General features: G+C 44.9%; 1 protein-coding gene across 2 annotated transcripts in view; it reads left to right on the top strand.

Moving 5' to 3' along the window:
* Positions 1 to 23,313, top strand: part of DPYD (dihydropyrimidine dehydrogenase) — a 499,545-nt gene that overhangs the window by 126,658 nt on the left and 349,574 nt on the right. Inside the window, exon 4 of one of the 2 annotated variants that reach the window (XM_037153081.2) lies at positions 11,436 to 11,523. In XM_037153081.2, coding sequence (XP_037008976.2) covers positions 11,436 to 11,523 — 88 coding nt within the window. Of the gene's footprint in view, positions 1 to 11,435; positions 11,524 to 17,700; positions 17,723 to 23,313 lie in introns of those variants that run through there. The other variant, XM_053655907.1, reaches the window with a different exon arrangement.

The raw sequence follows: 23,313 nt of genomic DNA on the forward strand, positions 1-23,313 counted from the left end.
CAAAAATCACCCATGTCGGAGAGCTGCCCTTGGGAGACTGGGAGAGGGAGGTTCACCCCGCCCCGCCCCCAGACCTCTGGTCTGCGCCCATGTGCATGTCTGCCCACACAGATGCCCTGTGCAGGAATGGTGGCCGGAGAGGTCCCATCAAGGCTGCGAGTGATGTGCTGAATGAAGCAGAGGCCGTGGGGAGCGAGCAGGAGGGATGTTGGAATCTCCAGACCCCTGCCGGTGTGGCTTGTGGTGCTGGCAGGTGGCCGTGCAGGCTCAGCTTGGGTGTGGTTGGGCCGTGGCTGCCACTGTGTCCCTTACAAACCCCATAGATGCACTTGGCACTCACAGCATTGTCTTTCTGAGGACGCCCTACAGTTACACCTGTTATTTTTATTCAGAATTCTGGGACTTCACCTCTGCATCCCTCAAACTCCCTTGAATTGGCCTGGAAGATGAAGATATTTTTCACAGTGTTTCCCAGGGATCATGTATTGAGCTACTGCTATGAGCAGGACGCTGTCGTTGGGGCTCTTCATAATCACGTCATTTAATTTCCACGGTCACCACTGAGCTAGTCATCACTTTACAGTCCAGCCAGGACCATGCTTCCCTTGGCTGTTGCAAAACAGCGCTTGTTCACCCTGTCGTACCCTCCGTGGCGGCTCGATCGTAAGTCATACAAATGGTTCGCAACGGCGATCTATACTGCCGAGCGCATACTCTGTGGCAGGCGCTAAATGTTTTACACGTCTTCATTTATTTTACCCTCCCTGTAATGATACGGTGTCTAGCCTATAATTGGCAAGTGAATGAGGAAGCCGGGGCACAAGGGATGTAAATAACTTTTCCATGATCACAAAGCAGCTACGTGCTAGAGCCCGATCTCAACCTGTTGTCGCTTCCGGGGTTGTGTTCTAGTGGGTGCTTCGTGGGTAGGGTGTGGGTAACAGAGGGGGGAGCAGGTGGGGGAGCGTCTGAAAGCAGCTGGGCAGGTGGATGGCCTTCAGTACTTTCAGTGGCTTGGGGCCAGCATCTTTTGCGAGCCCAGTATTGCTGGGCCCATTCACAGACTTGACCTCCATACACACCTGGAAGGAACAGATTCATTCCTTGTGTCTTTATCCCTCTGCTGGGCATTTGAAGGCAGAGGAGGGGACATACGGTGGGGGGGGGGGGCGGCTCCTGAACTTGGGGCAAATCTGTGCACGCCTCACCTCTTCGCTACCCGAGAACGTGAGTTCATTTTTGTGGCTTCTTCACTGTGAGCTTTGTGAGGGCGGAAGCCCTGTCTCCCCATCCTGCCACCTCCAGCATCCAGCAAAATCTCCAGCTCCTAAGTGCTCTGCCGATACCTGCTGATGGAGAAAGGAGAGAACCAGAGAACAAAGGAAGTATGTGTTAGGGTTTCACGGGCCACACGCACATGTGAGTTCTGTTATCGTCACTCACCCTTGCTCGGCTTTTTTACCTTTAACGGTCGGTGCGTGTGACAAACCGAGACAGTCTTGCCAGTGCGGCAGTGCGTTTCCTTAGAAACACAGTCGATGGAATTTTCCATTTTTTTACAGAAATATGTGTATGATTTGCCCTTAGCTTCTTTATTTCTCTGTTTGTCGAGTTTATGTCCTATTAGGCTGATGACTGTGTTCAAGACATCATTTCGGAACATTGTGTCCTTTGGCTCCGAGGCGGATTTTTCCCCCAAAAGTCTTCTGATAACGATCAGACCATCACCTCATAAGTTCATTTCCAAGCAGTGTTATTGCCTGACACCTCCGTCCACCTTGGATGGCAAAGAAATTGAGAAGATTAAACATTTATGTTCTTATCTGTTTTCTTTCACTTCCATTAATTTCCTGAAACTTCCACATATTCTTCCCACGCAGCGTCCACACTGACTCAGGCACTCACGTCCCCAGAACTGAAATAGAGTCCCAGCCCTTCATGCAAAACCCAGTGGGGAGGGTCGCAGTCCCGGAAGGACAGCTCCAGCGGGGACAGTTTGGGGCTTAAGCACTTTTTTGCCACGATGTGCAGTGTTCCGAATGTCATGTGGTGACATCGTGTGGTGACAGTGTTGTGTGGAGATATTTTAGTCTGGGTCATGCCCATGGACATTGAGTGCATTTTTATTGTATCCGTTATGACTCGTGTGATATTTCCACGGGTCGTGTCTAATTGTTTCTATGTTGTCTGCTATTCCTGCGGGAAAGGTGGAGCTTCGTGTAATTTACATTCTGGGCGATTTACATGTGAGAAAAGGCCTCGGTGAAGAGGCGGGTGGGCGCGCCTGCTGGGCTCCGCAGAAAGAAAATGGGGGGGTTCTGTCAGATCTCTTTTGAAGTCAGCGTCTACGGGATACATTGTGTAATGGTGACTCTAGCAGGCGTGGTTTTCGTATGTTATTTCAGAAAACTTTCTCAAGCTCTGCATGGCTGCTACTGTTACTGTTAGGAGGACCTTGGGGGGAATGCAGCTCTGGTGCCCTCAGTCTGGGCGTGGACACAGCCTCCTTCAGGGTGGGCCCTGATGCCCTCCCCAAACTCCTCCTACCCAGAGGCCCTCTGACACCAGTGGGGGCTGCTGAGGTTGAGGAGCAAAGGGAGGAAGCCAGGAATCACAGACCCTTGGGGTTTTTTTTAATATTTTATTTATTTATCTTTAGAGGGGAGAGGAGGGAGAGAAACATCAATGTATGGTTGCCTTTCGTGCGTCCCCTGCTGGGAACTGGCCTGCAGGGAACTGGTCTGCAACCCAGGCATGTGCCCTGACTGGGAATCGAACCGTGATTGTTTGGTTCGCAGGCCTGTGCTCAATCCACTGAGCTATACCAGCCAGGGCCTCCTTGGGGGTTTTTTATTCACTTCTCACTGATGACCAGGATCAGAGGAAAAGGTGATAAACTATTTCAAACCTGAATCAGAGAAGGAAATCTAGTGCCTTAATGTGTCTCTAAAATGAGAATAATGGAGGTGTCTGCCCATCGGGTTCTTATGAATATGCAGTGAGTCATGTTCATATGTATTTATTTACCTCATTGAGTGATGATGAAGATTAAATGAATTAATATTTATAAACATGAAAAATAGTGCTAGCATACAGTAAACTCGACATAAGTATTGATTAAATAAAGTAAATAAAATATGAATATTTTCATTATAAATGTATACTATTCCCATAAGTTTAAAGAGCAGTTAAAAAATTGTTTTTCTCCAAACAAAAGCAGCAGCCGGGTCATTCTCAAAATCCTGGCTTTTTCCTCCAATTTCAAATTAATCTATTGCCAAGCAGACCATCATTGAAGACAAAGGAACCCAACCATTTTCTCACTGGAGGAGGAAATAGAACAGAGAACCGGGGAGAGAATCAGCTGTCGAGGTCAAGGTGATAATTGCTTTGATGGAAGAACCCATGGGGCGCTCTGGGTACCCCTGAGGGAATCTGGAGCAGGCTGGGGATGCGGCCCTGCAGGCAGGGGAGGGGAAGGAGCAGCCCAGAGTGGGGCAGGTGTTGTGGCCGTGTTTGTAGGAAGGCAGAGGCGGGGGGCGGAACACAGACGCCAAGGTCATCTCGTGCCAGAGTTATCTCGTGCCAGAGTTCTCTCGTGGAGGCAGGAGAATGTCATGATCAGATACAGGTTATTTAAAAAAAAAAATCCCAGGGTTGTATAAAACCTAAACTTTGTGCTGAAGACAGTTTTTTTAAAACTTGGAGTAATTGACCTAGATTGAGTTAAGTAAAAGATAGGAATTTTTAAAATTAAATTAAATTTCATTTAATTGTGCATGTGTGTGTGTGTGTGGAGGGGGTTACCCTTCACTTTTGAAAAAACAGAAATGGGCATGATTTTTATGGAGTAAAACTGCCAGATAAATATGCTTACGTTCCACCTATGCAACTGGACCATTAAAACAGGAAGAAAACCCACCCCGACTCTCGCTCTCCAAATCCAGTCTTCAACCCCATAAAATATCACAGCCGCTGTTGCACGCACGAAGAAAAACAAGCCAGAGAGAAGTCTCTCTCATGTGGAAGGAGCCAGTGTGTTTTTACACGACCGTCTTCCGAGTGAGTTCAGTGACCCCCTCTCACCCACCGCATCATCAGTGCAGAACTTAGAACACAGGCATTCCAGCATTAATTTTGAGTTGAATTGCTTCTAACCACCCCCCACCCTGTAACATCTGCATAGCTAAGATTCAGATAAATTCAATTGTTTCTATATTCCGTTGCTGGCGGGTGCTCTTTCACGATTTCAAGGCCAAGTATCCCCGTGCTCTGTTGCTTTAGGGACCCAGCCCCCCGGGGCACAGGGCTGCTGCTGACTCTGTTTCTTTGGCCTGACCGCACCCTCTGTTCGGTGGCTGCTCAGAAGTCTGTTCCAGTGCGGCCTTCCTGTACAGCTGTCAATCGGACCCCTTGTCAGACCGGAGTTTTGTGGGGGGAGGAGAAGAGAGTGTGGGAGCATCGTGGGTCTACACTGGCCTGGTCAACTCAGACGACGAACGTGAAAAACTTAAAATTACACGGGATAATGTGATTTTAGTTACAAACAACAGAAAAGGCTTCTCATTTCTTAAAAGATTTTAGTTATTTATCTTTAGAGGAAAAGGGAAGGAGGGAGGGAGAGAAACGTCAGTGTGTGGTTGCCTCTCCTGCATCCCCTGCTGGGAACTGGCGTGCAACCCAGGCATGTGCCCTGACTGGGAATCGAAGCACGGTCCTCTGGTTCCCAGATCTGTGCTCAATCCACTGAGCTACACCAGCCTTCTCAAGTCTTCTCATTTTTAAAATTACATGTTGTGCTGGCTTATTGCAGAAGAACCAAACACTGCAACGTTGTGTAAAGTAAAATCTATCCCAACTCTTGCCTCACATGCCCTTAAGCAGGGTTACGTACTTCCACAAATATTATTTTTCATCAGCAGCATATGCCAGAAATCTGGGAATGGTATTGTAATAAATAACTTGTTTATGACTTACCTGTTTCATTTTTTTGGTTTTGCATTTTTATTAGAAACAAGATAAAAATCTATATGTCAGCTTTACTGTTTCTGAAATTCCCATCAAATAAGTCATAAAGTGGACAGCTTTTTACAGTTTAGAATTTTGCTGGAAAGTTAACTTTCAGAGCATCCATGACTAATATATATTGCCTTTTCTTGGGGCCATTCCTAGCGGGGCTTTATTGACATTAAGATAAACATCCAACAGGTGTTTCAAAGTCTGAGGAGATCACCTGCGCAGCGCGTGGGTACACCATGAAGAAATCATGTCTCCTCCTAAGCCTGGAAGGACTCTCGCTATAAATCAAAGGCTCCGCGGCCCTGCTGGGGAAATGGTGCCGGTAAAACGAGATTACTGGCTGGTGGGGAAGCTATACTGTTGCTTCCCTCCAAGGGCTATGAGGGATCTGAAGTACATCGAGCCCTGTGGCACGGCCATCTAGGATGGGAGGGGAACCACAGTGGTTCTGAGTGACAGGCTGCTGGCTTGACAACAAGTACTCTCAGCTCGTGGCAGCTAAACTGAAAGTGGTAGGTTGGCCAGTGCACCTGCACCGAAGGCCTGGTGTGACCTGGGTTTGGAGCATGGCTAACTGGACTCTGCTAAGCTATGGAACCGATCTGTGATAGGCAGGTGCGTAGTCACCCGGATGTGAACTTGCAAATTACAAGGGCACAGAACATGCAGGTACTTTATTGGTTATTAGCAGTGACCTAAAGAAAGACCATGTTTGTACACAGACAGCATATTTTGCAGGGGAGAGGCTGGCCTACTCTGGAGGGTAAGAAGTACTTTGCAGCTGCCTCTCCGGGTGACAGAAGTTGTAGAGGCAGAGGAAGGGTACGCCTCCCATGGACCTTGAAGGTCCCCAAGGGCCGGGAGCTGACTAGCAGAGCAGGGATGAAGCGAAGTCTCGTATCACGTGGCTTCTCCTGTTTACTAACCGGGGCTTTCGGGAGCCGACTCCATGATACACCCACCGAGTCCTCCGACACTGAGCACAGAACGACTGCAGAACCGCCGTGCACGACGTTTTATTCCTAGACCCACGGGAAAACTCACATGGCAAAACGTTGCGGCCATCTGTTGTGCGGACTGGGTACTGTTTTAAGTTTTTCTTCTTCTGAATTGTCTTGAAGCACCCACGTGCCAAGAGAAAGGTCTTGCAGATGAACAGCTCTGTTGAAAAGTTGCGTTTCGGCGTTACCCTGTCCATTCAAACGTATATCCAGAGCCTTAAACGCGAACCTCATGAGATGTCTGAGCGGCTGAGTGGAGCACAGTGAAAAACCCGACTGCGTTTCACGATGTTGCCACGGCTTTCTAGCTCAGCCGAATGCAGAACCTGGGCCGAGATGCACATTAGAAATAACCAGAGGTAGTAGGAGCGTGCGGTGTGATTGAGGGGCAGACAGGGCAGAGGGGGGGCGGTGGGCACATGGAGAAGCAGGGAGAGTTGGTGGTGCAGAGAACGGCTCCTGGCGCTGATGCCTCAGATCGTCTCACTGGCCCCTCGTGTTTTAACAACCCCGACCTTCGTTCTCGGGTCTGAGTGCGGGGGACGCAAGCTGTGGACCTCAGACTTCTAACCTCCGTGTCTCCACCCACTCTCCTTCCCTGCAGCCGGATACTTCGTTCTGCTCAGTTTCCATAGAAATAGCGCCAGGTTGGGGAATGTTAGTGTGGGGATGGCAGACCACACACTTATATCCACTGGTGATTTTAGGGTGGGAGAGTTACATCCCATGCCCACATTCTACGTCTCAATGACTTACACGTCCCAAGTACAGGTACTGGACATCAAAGATCTGAGGAAATGCATCGACGTTAGGAAAACATTTTAGTTTTTAGTGGAAATACTGCTCGCCCAGTTTGCTTACCTATGAACTAACATGGGTTGTGAATAGCATGATGAACTGTGCCGATTTGATTGAACCAAAGTCTAGCAAAAAAAAAAAGGCGACAGGCAGTTTTAAGGTGTTCAAATAGATTTTTGTGATTTTTTTTTAACTGAGAGAGAAATGAATCATCATGTAAACGCACGGGTTAGAAAATCCTTTTAACGAGTGTAGGTTGCAGTTCGAGCTGCCGTGGATGCTTAGCAATACCCGGCCAGGCACCGGCACCACGACGTGTGAAGGCTGAAGTGCTGCTTATTTCGCTCCTCACGCGGGTGTCCGTGGGTGCCACGCTGCAGCTCAGCCCACTGCTGTTTGGAAACAGGGATCCTGGCTCTTTCCCTAGAGAAAGGTCCTTGGCGGGTCCCTGCAGTCATGGTGTCCCTCCGGCTTTCATGCATTTTTCATAGGCACATTGAATTGCAAAGAATTAGCCTTATTAAGGACTCCAGGTTTTGCTTTTAATGAAACCCACTGTTATGCTCTCTCTATTAAATATGGAAACAAAAAAATTGTATCACTTGTGAAAAAATCTAAGATGTTTCAGGGCTTAAAAGGGAATCTAATATGGGCCTGTTAGTAGAAAGATAATGATTTGGGGATTAAAATATCACATAATTGTTTATCGGCATTAACTTTTGCCTCTTACAATGCGCTTAAAAATAAACTGCATTGTAACCGAGTAACTTGGAAACATAAAAAGGGGATTAAACGACTGAAGATAAAAACAAGAGTCATTTAAATGTTACTTCTGAGGAAGCATTTATGTAGAGCCGTGGTTTACAGGAATTGTTGACATACTCCCCTAAGTACCGCGTCTGTGCTTTTTCCGGGTATCAATCATTGGAAGCAATTTGGGTAATGGCACCCTGACATGCATTTCTGCGCTTTTCTTCACGCCCTCGCCTGCCTCCTCACCAGGCAGTGCCGTTCTGGGCAGACCCGGGAAGCAGACTCTGCCATCGCTGTGATGGCATGGTCAAAGGATAATTTATTGTCAAATAGAAACACAGGTCAACCCTCATGTCACTCGATGATCGACCCCCACCACGTTTAATAACACATCTCACCGGCGTGCGGGCCCGCGCCGGGCTTGCTGTTTTATTGGGACTACCTGGCCGTGGTGGCGGTGTAATTACTGCGCTGTCAGAATGATCAGTGGGATTAATGGCGGCTGGGTGCACTCTCGTTCCGCGGTGCGCCCGGAGAATTGCAAGATGCTGTTATTATCCGAGCCGGCCGGTTCTGGCACAGTCGTGGCGTGGAAAGAAAGAAAGAATGCTGCCATTCAGGTTGGCGTTGCCCCGGCTCATTAACATCTGACCTTTCCACCAGCTGTTCCTCCTGAGCTAGCTCAGTAATAAAAGGAGGGGTGTTTGGTAAAGAGGCTTCATAACCACAACTAAAAATCTTTCCGTTGTCAGGGCTGTGAAGGGAGGCTGTTTATACGCTGAAGGAAAGATTTCTCTGGAAGAATGGGAAAAAAAACACCGGGCACTAATTTGACTCCTTTATACCTGTTGACGTTATAACTTTATTTTGTAATTGCCTTAGGATTCAAGTTGGGTCTTAGGGAGAAAAGAAAAAAGCACAGAACTTGTGACTTCATTAGGGATTACCAGAATATATATATGTGTGTGTGTGTGTGTGTGTATATGTATATATGTATATAATATACATATATCTAGATGTATAATATCTCTATATATCTGTTGCTGCATTCTTCATAAATGACAGGTATTTTAAAAATCTGTTTAAATGGCTTTTTAAAAAATAGAAGGTATTTAAGACGGCATATAATTTGCTTAATTTTTAATTTTATGTAATAAAAGTTCTAATTTTATGTAATTTTTATGTAAGAGAATTTTTAATTTTATGTAATTTTCCTATTACATAATAGGAAAGAAACCCTTTCAAATTGCTGTTGATGCTCAGCGCACTAATTCGTGTGACAGTGACATAAGTGTCACCTCACTGGCATCCAGGCCCAAACGGGCCACGTGTCACGCTCTTCTCTCATTGTTGTACCATGCGTGCTGCTGATCACACATTCCAGAAATTCTTTTTTAACTCAGTGACAGTGTTTTAGGGGGGAACACGCATAAGCATGAGAAGATAGGGATTCTGCTAAATGACAGATGTGAGTTTAACAATGGCATTTGCAGAAATGGCAGGAGAGAGGTTTAATGACTACATCTCAGAGAGGACAATTGGTTATGAAAAGCCTTCGCTCCTCATTGTGTAAGATTTAATTTAGAGAGAAGGCTGAGGGCACAGACCGGGGAAAAGAGATCAGATGTAAAAACAAGGTATTAATTAGGTACTGAGGAACCAGTTCACATAATGAAGAGGACTCTTCCCCTCACAAGAGAATAACAAGGAGACAGGTATTGTTTTCTCACAGAAAGGAACCAAGGCCTGTACACCAGGACCTGGGTGGGAATGAGCTACCAAACCACCTTCCTCAACAGAGCAAGGTCGGATTCCTCCTCGGTGAAGCTCTCTGCGCGTTCAGGTCTTCCGACAGACGAGATGGTGGTACATCCTGAGTTTTAGATCTCTGCTCTATTTTTTTCTGTTCCCACTTAGTTTACGGCCAACCAAACTCCACTAGTTCACATACCCTATCCCACCCTGCTTCCGAATGCCCGCTCATTCTTGTTTTATTAGTAAAGTTACTGGGGTGACATTAGTTAGTAAGATTGTATAGGTTTCACCCTGGCCGGTGTGGATCGGTGAGTTGCGGCATTGTTGCATGGACTGAAAGGTCACAGGTTCATTTCTTTGTCAGGGCACACACCTGGGTTGTGGTTTCGGTCCCAATCAGGGTGTGTACAAGAGGCAACACATCGGTGTTTTTCCTTTGACATCGATGTTTTTCTCCCTCTCTCGCCCTCCCTTCCTCTCTCTCTTAAAAATAAAAAATCCATGAGAATGTCCTCAGGCTAAAAAAAATATTATATAGGCTTCAGGTGTACATTTCTACTATACATCGTCCGTGTAGTGCCTGGGTGCCCGCCACCCAAAGTCAGATCTTCCTCCATCACCATGTATCTGACCCCTCATACCCTTTGCTACCCCTCTAAACAAAAAGGCAGCTACCTGAACGGGAGAAGATATTTACAAACAACAGCTCCGACAAAGGGTTAACATCCAAAACATATAAAGAACTCATATGACTCAACACCAAACAAACAATGAGAAATGGGCAGAGCACCTGGACAGACACCTCCCCGAAGAAGACACACACATTCCCCCTCGTTCTCCAAGTCTCCCTGGAAGCACTGCCCCTCCCAAAAATCTCTTCCTGCCTCATTAACTATTTAAAGCAGATGAATGAGTGGACAAGCAGATGCGAATATGACACGAGAGACTGTTCCACCGGGTATCATTCCTGGCTTCAGTCCTGGTGTCATTACGGAATTGCGATTCTCCCTAAGTGGATCCAACCATGCACATCGGAACCATCTCTAAAGGTTTTCCCAAAATGCACAGGGGACCCTCTGCAGGACCTGGGACACCTGTCAAGCCCTGGGGTAGCTCCGAGGCATTTCCACGGGAAGCCGCCCCTGAGACCGGATGAGTGTGCAGGGGCTTGGGCCGAAGACCACCGTCTGTAGAGAGCATGGGAAACAGGACTGCAGGGGATCCTGAAAGCTCTGCCCCCCAGGTCGGGGCAAGGCCCGGGCCTGGACCCCTCACTGGCTTGTGAGTGCCTGCTGCCGTGGCAAGGGGGCTTGACCTTGGCTGAGCCCGCTCTCAGCTGGGGGCATAAACACCGAGGTCTGGAAGGAGGTGGGCCTGGGCGATACATCATCGCCGCGGCCCCAAAGCCCAGGTGCCCCGTGACTGGTATGTCGGCTAAAGTGTAGGAAATGGGAGGGGGTGGCGATGGTGGCAGCCCAAGAAGGAGGGGACGAGGACAGGTGGGGTGGAAGCGAGGAAGGGAGGACCCTACAAGTGGCAAAGAGAGATACTTTACCTCTCTCGTTGGTACGGGTCTGGCGGCAGTAAGGCCTGCTTGCCTGTGGTTGGCAGGGTCATGCTGTGGGTGTAATAATTTGTAGCTTTGGTTTGAACGTTGCACCTGAAATGTCACCCGGTGTGCTTGAGTGTGATAGTGTATGTTACAGAAGGACATGCTTATGGTTTTGTAGTAAAAAGGGGCGTTATTTCCTAACTTTTATTGTAAAAGATTGCACTCTCCAGTGTTATCCGTGTTCTAAGGGATCCAAATGAGACGGATGGAGTCAGGGAGTGAAGGACGGATCTTAAATAAGACTGGTCCTCCAGCACTCCAGGGGGCGCACTGTCTGCGGGCACGGCTGTGCCAATGCTCTTTGATACATTGTTGACGGTGTGGAAAAAATGAAACAATGTGTTTCCTTCCTTGCTTAAAAAAAGATTCCGTTCCTAAACGCGGTGTGGTTCTAGGAGTACTTGCTGCCTGCTCGCTCAGAATGGGTGGAGGAGGGCATATCCGGCATCATCTCAGTTACTAGGTGGTTTCTTCACTCCGGTTGTTTCATTTCCCAGATGCCTGAAGTGCGCAGACGCCCCGTGTCAGAAGAGCTGCCCGACGAATCTAGACATCAAGTCGTTCATCACAAGCATCGCAAACAAGGTAAATCCAGATTTATTTCTGCAAATGAAACCTAATAACACCCTTTGGTCTTGAGCTCTGTAGACATGTGACTGAGGCATAAAGCTTTGTGTTGGTAGATTGGGTGAAAGAATTAAAAATGTGGTTCCTGTAGGCAGGTGGAAATAGGGCCCATTTTATTCATTAGTCTCCTCCAAGACATGATATGATTATTGTGAAACTGCATGTTATTGTTTGTTACCTTAAAGATTAGTTTATGATGAAATGAATAATTTTTAAATGTACACATTTGCTGAATGGATTGATCTAGTTTCAGGTTGCTAAATGCCTATCCATGGGACCTTTCATCCATCATCAACACACATTTCAAATTTGTGAACTATCTTTGTTTTAGAGTGTGCTCTGGTATTAAGTCTGGCACACCAAGACACATGACAGGAATGGAACCCTCTGTTCTATTAACATTCAGTTAACTTGCTTAAGCTTTGGAGTAATTTAAAGAGACTGATAAGAGTTGTAAACAAAAAATATCCTCCAAAACCAAAAGAATGACAGACAGACAGAAAATCAAAGAAAGAAAGAAAAGTAAAAGGAACACAAATAGAGCAAAAGGAATTTTGATTTTTAAGGTTTTTTTTTTTTAATCAGTATAAGGCTGAGCCCAGTTTTCATTCACCAGGTGAATGGTTGGTTGATTGAATGATTGATTAATAGTATGTTGTTCACGAGGAGAGCATTGTAAGCTCTTAGCGAGTGTCTTATCCTTTAACAAGCGAACAAAACCTGAAGCAAGTCTCTCCATAGGGATGGCGGGGAATCCTTTCCAAAGGCTTCAATACTTACCTTCTAAAATGCTGCAGAAATCCAATGGGCTGCTCAACAACCCGGTGACTTTTTATATATAAAGATTATTTCTCAGCACGTCAATAATTTAAAAACACAGGATAAAAATGATAAATTTATATAGCTACAGAATTTCAACAGAACAAAACGTGTCACGGAGATAGAGGGTGTGGTATTAACCTACATGGTCCAATTTATTAGGGTTTGAAGTCGAGGTTGAAGTTTCAGGTTGACTACTTATACAAGGTTTTGCTATAAACTGAATAATACATGAAAAATCTCTAATATAGTAATTCTTCAGGAAATATTTTGTTGCTGTTGTTGGAATGATTAATGTCCCTATTCATGCAGTATGGCAAATACCATAAAGTGATGGCCACTTTTATAGTTCTGATTTATTGAACACCTACTATGTACCGAAACCACCTGCCTTTTACAAGTTTATAAGCTATGAGCCAGGCAGATATATTAAAAGAATAGCGACTGAACCACGATTCAGTGTGGTTAGTGTTGCAATCCAGGAAGTGTGTTCAGTGCATGCAAAGCCAGAAATGCGGGCTAGTGCAAGGAAGGTCAAGGGGGAGTGTGGTGGATCCCTGTGTCTAAAACAAAGCCTTGGTTACATGTGGGGAAGAGAAATCATGGGAGAAACATAAGACCAGGTGGTGAAAATCTTTGAACTCTGTGCTCAGTATTAGAGACTTAGCCCTATAGATAGTAGGAAAGAACCAGTGTTATTTGCTTTGTAACTAAAAAGGTGGATTCTGGGGAGGGAATCCTTGTTGACTGGCATCAGCCGATCTCAAATAGCCATTGTCATAGGAATGTGTGTAAAAATAAGTAACTTATGTGAAACATACGTAAGAAATCTTACGTCACTGTAACCTCACAAGGAAGGGAGTGAAATTAAGTGTCCAGAGTGTAAAGTCTGAAACGCGTTGGCCGTAGTTACAGCGAAGGCAGCTCTGCCGCCTCGGAGCGCGAGCAGGTGCCGGAGCTATGACGCCTGCGGGCCAGACTCTCCCCCTGAACTGAGGAGCGACCCTGTGATTCTCAGTAGCACATGCCCCTTCCTTCAGATAAAGATACAGGACAAAAATGGAATAACGGCATTCTGTGGAACGTTGACAAGATGTCTGAGCGAGATCGGAATCGTCTCGAAAATGGGAAGCCTTCCTGTTTCATTAGTGTGTCCGCATTTGATGCCGCTTCACCACGCATGGCACTTGGGTGTGATGTAAGCAGATCGCCCCGTGCAGAGAAGAACCTGGAGCTGCTTGAGTGATGACAAAGGCTTTGCCAGTCCCGTGAGCCTCTCTTTGTGAACAGTGTTTTGTGGAAGAGTCACCGCAGCGACCCCACGAGGGCAAAGACTCCGGTTTCAAAAGGCTGCGGTTTTTTTAGATGCTCATCAGTGGTGTGCAGCGTGGGCCCTGGCGGGGGCTTTCTGGGTGGAGAGGGTGACTGAGTGGCCAGAGTCACTGAGCCGATGCCTCTTTGAGGACAGGATGTCACTGGTGTGGCATGGTGTTACTTAGGCCTCTGTCCTTCCTAGGAGTTGCAGGCCAGCACTTCCGCTCCCTGTTTGACTGACGGGGTTGCGGCTCTGGGCTCGCGGGCACACTGGGTCCTTCCGGGCCCCTCGGCCAGTGTCCTCTGCCTCCCTCCTGCAGGCTGTGTGTGCCACCGCCTGTCTCCACGGGCAGCCGCCTCCCAGAGCCACGGGCCCGGGTGTCCTGGGCTACATCTCTTGATCGCTTTCCTTTGAGGAGAACGGTACTTTACGGAAGAATGCATGAGGTCCATCGTGGAAATGCAGTGGAAAAAAACATCACTGCTTTAAATGGGTTCCTTTGTCTGCTCTGTTTTCAGCAATGGAGATATTTTTGTCTTTTGGACTGTTACATTAAATTCTAAAGTGTTGATTTTTTTCTTTACTGATTTCCATATTTTATAGAATCCACATGCCCAGATGCACGTGGCCTTTCTATCAAGATAAATAAATTTAATAATACGTGTCAGAGAAAAGCTGACTAAATGACTCAGTGGAGAATGGAAGGCTCTTTGTCACATACCCCTATTGAAAGGAACCAGCAGAGCGTATTGATAAATACCACTGACCACAACATTTTTATTTAAAAATAGCTGTCTCAATAGATGTGTGTGGGGGTACACACGCACACACACGCACCCCTCCCCCCCCAACACGCATGCTGCTTGTGTTACAAAGCAGAGAGCAATCCATCAGTAGATTCAGGGCAACCTCCTTTTGGGTTTGCTTTCAAATTTCAATGGCTGCGTGGTTTATACCTTTATCAAATAAAACACTGATCCTTTCCAGAATAATTTCATCAAAGCGTAACTCTAATTTTATTACTTCCTTGTTCAAAACATGCCGGTGGCTCCCCAGTGCCTGGAAACTGAGGTCTGGATACACGACCCCTTTAGCCAAGCCCATCGGTCTTTCACCCCATTTTACAACAGAGAAGTAAGTAGATGCAAAAAATATTAGGCATCCCACCTTTCATTGCCTGGCATTTTCCAAATGTAAATGCTTAGAACAAAGGAGCAGTGATCAGATTTCTGGTTTCCTTCGACGCACCAGGCTTGCTCCTCAGTTGTGTTTCTCGAGGGTGACTTGTAAGCTCCTCCCGCCATCCCCTTCCCGACCTGCCGGAAGGAGGCACCGTACTGCTCAGAACACCCCTTTCCAAACCTCTGTCTCCGTGGGTCGTGCGTGCATGTTCTTTGACTGGTCCCTTCCCGACCCAAGGACAGGGACCACAGTGGGAGGATTGAATCTGGGAGCTGGGGTGGCCTGGGTGGATGAGGGCAGAGGGGACATCGGGGTGACTGTTGGAGAATGACAATTACGAAAAATAAGACCTCAGTCTCCGTTATGTTCCTAGAGTATAAACAAGGCATTATTCCACAGGGTTGCACATGCCACTGGGTTTGAATAAATACTTCTGAACTCGCGTCAACTTTCTTCACAGTTGAGAGGCCAGGTTTTGCATAATGCGCAAACGTGTATTTTTCCTAGGACTGAGTGAGCTTGAAATTCTGCAGCTGCTGCGCATTATGGGTCTCTGTCATTTGGGATTTTAATTTGGGTGAATCTTGTGGCCTAGGAAAAGGTACCATCATTCTAATTAGCTTCACCCTGTCTCATAAGATACCATTTTCTGTATATTAATTCTGTCCTTTAAAACTTGATGCGATAGGTAGGGTGGTTTTTGCTTTATTGGTCAACATTGGATTGGTTTTATTTACATTTTTGCCAATTTTCTTCATTCCTTTGCTTTTTCTTACTTTTTTTTTCCTGCATTAGAATTTCCATGGGAGAGCAGTTTACTTTTACTTGAAATAAATACTTCAAATGTTTCATTCAGTAAGGGTATATTGTTGATATACTATCTTAGGTTTTGTTTCTGGAGCTCTTTTTATAGTTTTTTATGTCTGAAAAATATTTCCACTTTGTATAAAATTCAGGGTTGGCTGTTATTCTTTTCAGCTCAAGAAAAACACATCAGATTTGTTGGTCATGACCTGCTGCTCCTGGAAAAATCAACATAAGCCCAGTTTTTGTCCATTTGAGGACCGTAGGTCTTTGGGGAGGAGGGTGGTTTTAAAGACCTTTTTATCTAAGTCTTTTTATTTATCCTGCTTTGTTTTCATTGTAAATCTCCAATCTGCGGATCGATGCCTTCCATCATACCAGGGAATTCTTGTCATCTCCCCTTGCTTTCTGGAAGTCTTATTAAATAGATGTTAAACCTTCTTACGTGATCGTCCTCGACTCTTGATTTATCTTTCAATTATGCGTCTCTTTGTCTTGGGGGCTGCGTTCAACAGCATTTCCTTTGATCCCGTTTGCAGGTTTCTGGACCTGTCAAACATGTTGTTAAAATGGTCCACCGAGTTTTGGGCTACAGGTTTATCTTTCGTTCCTAGCAGGGTTTTTTTTTTTTAATATTAAAAAAAAACCCTGCTAGGAATAGCTTTTTATTATTTTCCAATCCTACCTATCATTTGTTTTTGTTCTCTGAGAGTTCTACTCTTCATAGTTCCTGGGAGTTTGGTTATATTGCCTGTGATGTCCACCGTCCAAATCACTGTTATACTAAATATTGTAGACTATTATGTAGTCTGTTTTAAAAATGCATTCATTATTATGCTTATCGATCTAGAAGTGCATGCCTATTAAGTGAAAAAATGTAAGTTGCAAATTAAATAGCAAGACAGCATCATGCTATTTATACTAATATATATATATATATATATATATATATATATAGAGAGAGAGAGAGAGAGAGAGAGAGACCTAAGCTAAATACAGAAAAGAAGGATTTAATTTAAACATCATTTCCTTGACTGAGGTTGAGGGAGAAGTTACTAACATGCTTCTTATAAATATCCACATTATTTTACATGTGAGCATGTATATTTTTACTAAAAACCACAAATTAAAATGTGACAGTAAATTAAAGCCAAAAGGTCACAGAGTAACAGGTGACAAGCCCTAGTCTAACTGTTGATTTTGGTGTAGAGGAACAGAAAGATTCAGATTTTCTCCCTGCATGAGAAATAGTTGTACATGTGCCTGTAAATAATGTAGTCTCCTAACGCTTGCTGTTCTGAAATGCAGCATTTACCATGTATTCAATTTCGTATTTATTTTGGTTTGTTTCCAAACTGTCCATTCACCCCATTGCTCTGTCTGACAAAACCGTGGCGTGTTTGTTGCTATGCTGTGTGATGATGCACCTTCCGACTGAGGAAGGCCTTTTCCCCGACGCTGTCTTTATTTTTCAGAATACCCTAACTATTTGCTACATGCAAAAGTGATTTCTCAAGCCGAAAAACAAGTCCTACAAAATAATTATTGAGCGTTGTGTTCAGACTATAATAAAATATTGATTTACAATTATTAATTCAAGTGTAAGCTCATCTTGCCTCATTCATCAGTTGATAGAACAGTAACTGGATTTTCCAGAATTCAGCTTTTCATTTTAATAGGCATCTTCCTAGCGTTGAATCTGGCAAATTGCAGGATACTGAATTTACTTGTGTTACAGACAAAGGTCTGGAACATTACTTCCCAAATATCCCATCTTCTTTGATGTGTTTTGCTGGAGAAGATAGATGAACGTCACGTTGTCTGTTGAATCATTAATGCTCATGCAAAATCTGTCTTGTTTCTGTTTTGTAACATATGCCTTTGGGCCTTTAAAAGGTTACATTTTTACTTTCAATCCCAGCCCATCCAAAGTGCAATGGTAACTGCTTTTGCTTCACATTCGCTTCAAAGAATGAACATTTAGTTCTGCAAAACCTTCTAGAACTCAATGCAGTGTTCGTTGGCTCATTATAAAATGTAAGCAATGTAAACCCTAAAATGCGATGCCAGGATAGCTAGAGAAGAAAGGATTTTCATTATGTATCTCCAGCCAGTTTTCTGTGAAACAAGTAATACCTCATTGTTTGTAGGTGCGTGTCTGTGTGGGCACTCTTAAATATATGCCTTTGTAAATACTTTTAAAGTTTTCAACTATTTTTAGCACACAACAATGATATATAGTCCAATTATATATAAGTATAGACATATATATTTACTCATAAATCAAACTGGAATCACAGCGTTTTTCTTTTGTATAATCAGGATGAAGAATGATCTGTATAAACACATAAAATACTAGTTAGAATATATTACTATCAATAAGTAAAAGTGGATGTAACAGAAGCTAGACAAGTGAAGTTTCTCTCTAACTAGCCATCTCACTGTGTAAAATAGAAATTCGAGCCCAGCAAGGTGGAGTGGTTTGTCAGATGTGACCGAAGGTTCCAGAATTCTTGTCCTGTGTGCTTGTTGTCTGAATCACCCTGGACTATCTGTGTGACTGAAGGGTCCATATGGCGAGTTGTTACTCAGGTACGAAGCGCTAAAGAAGTAACACATTTGCTACCGTGAAGAGTTTCTAGGTACTGTTAAGCATCTTGCCGGGTGGATAAAATGTGTAACTTCATCGTAAACAAACTGCAGCTTTGCTTTTGAAAATAACTCTGATGAATTGAAGCATTTCAAGTAATTTCTTATCCATGCTCGTTATAATTTTGAAAGTAGTACCGGGTTGAAGCCGGTGTGTGTGGGATGGAGACTTTTCTGATACCCCCATTTGTACCCACCGTGCAAAGACCAGGGGGCTGGGGGCTGGCTCCCAGCTGTGATGCAGCAACACGCTCGGGCAGACTCCACGGTAACCAGGACTTCGCTCATTCCTGGCAGCGAGGGGCATAGCATCACAGAATCGTCTGGCTTCATTTATTTTTTTCTGAGTAAAAGAAAATAGGAGTGTGCAGTCTAGCTCTAATGGCATAAATAATGCAGTTCTGCCCTTATTAAGGAATTATCTAGGCACGGCATTCAACAACAGTCACTGAGCTTCTTTGAAATTGTGTTTGGGGTAGGATGATTTGGGGTGAAATTATTCTGAGCTCTTTCTCACCTTCAATATGTGACTTTGCTATTCCATTTATTTGTTATTGGGAATATAAATTTAGTTTTAAAACCTGGCTAACGATTTCACTTGAGCATTTTTTTTTTGCCTATTTAAATAACAAATGAATTTTTAAAAACAAAGAACAAGAAAAACCTCCACTGTTTTACTCTGTGTTTTGGAATCTTAGTAACCAGTGCATTTTAAATTACACCAGATACGGAGCAATTCTCAATTATTTCCCAGGTAACCAGCGACATGTGTGATGTTGCTCTATTTTTAGCACAGCATCTTTCAGAAGAGGGAGAAGTATGAAGCTTAATAATACACCAGGCACTAAATTTCTACTTCAAAATCCTAGACACCGCATGCCCCTTCCGTGTGTGTGTGTATTTCTGTCCGGGTGAAAAAAATAATCATAGTTAAGCCATTATTCTGGTTACCTGTTGAAAAGATGTATAACATAGTTGAATTGTAAGGAAGAGCATTCTCAGTGACAAATAACATTTACGATATGAAATGAGAGAGATGGAATTCTTTCTTGCTGTCTGTCTTATTCTACTTCCCAACATGAGTTTCCTTTCATAAACATTCAAATCTAAACACATAGAATTAACATGTTTAAAAAAGTCTTTTAAGGAGTAAAAGCCAGAGGGATGGCTTGAGGACTCACATTGATCAAATCTATCTCATGCTGCATAAGGAACCCGGCATCTTATCCGTGTCGAGTTTTTGAAAAACATACCGTGCGTAAATATGACTGAGAAGGACTATGGAACTGTGTTTCCCGAGCCACAAAACTGGGTTAAGAGCCTTCTCGTCTCCATCCAGTCATGTGGCGTGAGCCGGATTCGAACCCGGGCGTGGCTGAGAAGCCCATGAGCACGCACACAGGTGTTTTTTAGTTCGACAGCCCAAGGCCAGGTAGAATTTTGATCTTCCCCAAGAATGGCTATTTCCTGACACGTTGAGTCCCAAGTGCATTCCTACTTCTGAAAGCCTCCTCATACGACTTTTCTAAAATTCAGTATATCTGGCATATGGAGGGGGAGTTTTCAGGATGAAGCCAGCCCGACCTATTCTTCTATTCCCATGTGTCCTCACGAGAAGGTGAGGGCTATGATGGTGGGAACGTTCGTGTGCTCTGTGCGTGATGTCTCCCCAATTCCCTCCACACGTGCACGGAGCCACGTGGGTGGCGGTTCGGGATGCTGACTCTCGGGGCGCTCCCAGGAACACGGACCGTGTGATTAACGCCTGCAGCCCTCTCCCCGTTAGCGGGCTCTGCACAGAACAGCGAGGAACGTTAACTCACCCTTCTCGTGTGTGCCGACTGGCTGAAATTTACCCAAGGATTTTTTTTTTAAATGCAACAGATTGGAGTTTATCTTGGAAGGGTACTTCCATCTGTGAGAACTGTCACTGGAAGAGAGAGGAACACTTTAAAATAAACCCACCAGCTGTGTTGATCAAGTTCTGGCCAGGGAAGGCCCCGAAGGGGGCAGGCCTCTCCGTTGAGTCAAGCAGACCCCACGAGACGGGAGCCGGCCTGCGAGTTTTTCCTGGGCCTCGCTGAAGACTTGGAACCCCGTTAAGTGATAGCGGGGTAACACCGATGCAGTGTCAAGCTGTAACTTTAAAACGAAAAGCAGAGAATGAATAAATAACTTGCATGAATGGCACATGTCGTACCTTAGAACACGCTCCAAAAACCCCAGAGGGTAACGGAAGATTCAACGGTTGCAAAGTATCAGTGAGCTAATGGACCCAAGGACATTCAACGCCAGAGCCTCTTCTTTTGATGGTGTACAAACAGCAAACATGTCCGGCATTATTATTATTATTATTATTATTATTTGGCCTTTTAGATTTTTTATTTAAAGAAGGGGCAAAAGTGCCCATGCTTTATACATAAAATAAATCTTTGCACAGATCTGGTATTTATTGTTCATGCCTCCTAACAGAGCACTTTACACTTTATTTTTATGCAGTCGCCGTCTGAGACGGAAATGTTTGTGGCTGAGTGAATAACATGGAGAAACAAGTTGAAGCGGTTCTGAGTTTTCTGGGAGACTGCTGGGGTATCTTTGAAGTACCTTCTAAATTTAAATTCTATAGCCTTTCCTTTTACACAAAGGCTTAAGCGCTCCCGGAGTGGGAGTCGGGCCTCTTGTGCAGAAGGAGGACTCGAGAAATCAGCCCACTTACTCTGAGACAAAAATAAAACATTGATCTTGAAGCCCTCGGTGGGCCGAGTTGAGGGGGTGTTCCCTCTCTAACAGGTCGCCTTGGCTCCGAGTACCAGGTCCTTGTGCAGCGGAGGGTCTGGGACACTTGTCCAGATGTGTTTTTGAGAGGCGGGTGGGGACAGCGACTTAGGAATCACCTCCCCGCCCCCCCCCATGCAGGCTCAGCCCCATTTGTGAAACCGCGTCCACATGCGTGACGACGCTGTCCTACTTTGGTGTCGTTGTGTCGTCTCTGCATTCCCTTGCTGTCCACCCCCTTTCTGTGAATTTCTGCGTCATCTGTACGGTGATCTCCCCAGTGAGTCCCTCAGTACTGGCACCCCGATGTTAAGAAGCATCAGTACTCAACTCTTGGGCTGGTCTTCAGAATTTTCTATAACAAGATGCAAGCCCTTTCTAAAAATCGTGTCTTCTAATCGTCATTTCTGAAGTGCTGGGAATGAACGGTTGTAGCCAGATTGCCAAGTTATTGTGGCAGGGGGACTTCTGGACACTCAGCAACGTTCACATGAATGTCATCTCTCTCCTTCCTGCCTCCTGCCACCCAGAATGGCTTTCACCGCCACCATTCAAAGCTGATTCTAAACCTCAGCCCCAAATGACGTCTTCCTCTGATACCAAAGCATCCTGGCCTCAGGGAGCGTGTATTGGAGTTTTTGAAAAACGCCCTGGTGCTTTTTATTGACGAAACACTCAGTCATTCTTGCAAATTTTTAAAAATTTCATAGCTGCCTACCTCTTGTTTTGGTGTAAGGGTTAGGCTCGGAGCCGAGACTGTTGAGGGACGACTAGACGGTTTCATCGTCTCTGACGTGCTGTCCACGGTAGTTTGACAAGTCGTGAGCCATAAATGTGATTTTAAATGTTTTATTTGTTATACTTAAAAAAAAAAAACATGCCGTGTTCGCTTCTGTGTCATCGTTTTACGTGCGATCCCAAAGCTCCCATCGGGGCTTATCAGCCATAGATGCTGTTGGGGAAAGATCTCTGGGTATTTATCCTGAAGTGCGGTCTGCCGTTGAGTTTCCTCTACGATGGTGTTTTCACAAGGACGCTTTTCACTGTGCGGTAGGAGCTTTGAGTCAGTGAGCCAGGCAACAGTGTTAACCAATCATGTCACAGGTTCCTGAGATGTCAGGTAGGAAGAGGAAAATGCACTGACAATGAACCTAAGACTTTCTGCACAAGCGGCTGACCGCTTAGTCACGGGCACTGAGTAAGAGAGTTGGTGGTTGGAAGCAGGAAGCAAGGGTGTTGGCTTAGAAATAGACCCGTTAATGTGAAGTTAATTTCTGTTTCTCGTGGCTAATCTTAAGTAAAATTGTCCACGATCAGAAAATAAGGCCAACCAAATGTTTGTGTAATTTGCTAGTGTTGTACTAAATATTTAAAAGAAATAAATGCAAGGTGACAGCGAAGTAGTATTTAGGTTTCCTAGGAAAAATCACCAGTGGTCCACACTGCTATTTCATATTAATTAAATAAAGATTTGCACACAGCAGAGATACCATTTATTTCTGTTCAGTAGAAAGATACTTCTGGAACTTATTTTGGAAGTATTTGCGGAGGATTCCTATAGACTGTCATTTCAACGTTCTTCAGAAGCCCCTGTTAAAGCCATGCCTGCTTCAAATGCCCTTTGAATCAGTTTTATTATTTTAATAATTCTATATTCACTGATGAGTCAAATGAAATCATTGACACATGCTCCTTTCATAAGTGTTAGAGAGCTTTACGTTATTAACTTTTGAAGATTCTACTATGATAGTCTGGCACTTTACTGTGGGCCCCTCTGGGTGCCATTAGAGAAGATTTAACAAAGAGTGGAAAATATGACCAGATTTGCAGGGACAATCAGCTCTCAACTTCTTGAATTAAGCAACAAAGACTTTAAACTCACAACAACTTTCCATGACACTGACGGAAAGATCGACCCCAAAGGCACTGTAACTGCGCTGTGTGATCTGTTGAGTAATTATCAGTGTTCGTGCACACCATGGACGAACCGTGGCTCGGGACAGAAATGTGGCTTTGAGTCCCAGCTCTGCAAGGCGTATGCCCCATGACCCTTTGGCAGATCATTTAACCTTTCTCCCCAGGTTACCTTATTGATAAGTTTCACGACACATTCCTCCTGTGTGTTCAGAAAATATGTACCGAAGAACCATTTGTGTGTGCCAGACATGACTGCTGGTTGCCAAGGAGACAAATGCAGTTAGACC

This window comes from Artibeus jamaicensis, unplaced genomic scaffold (genome assembly GCF_021234435.1).
Source record: "Artibeus jamaicensis isolate MK-2021 breed Jamaican fruit bat unplaced genomic scaffold, CSHL_Jam_final scaffold_1689, whole genome shotgun sequence".
Taxonomy (NCBI): domain Eukaryota; kingdom Metazoa; phylum Chordata; class Mammalia; order Chiroptera; family Phyllostomidae; genus Artibeus; species Artibeus jamaicensis.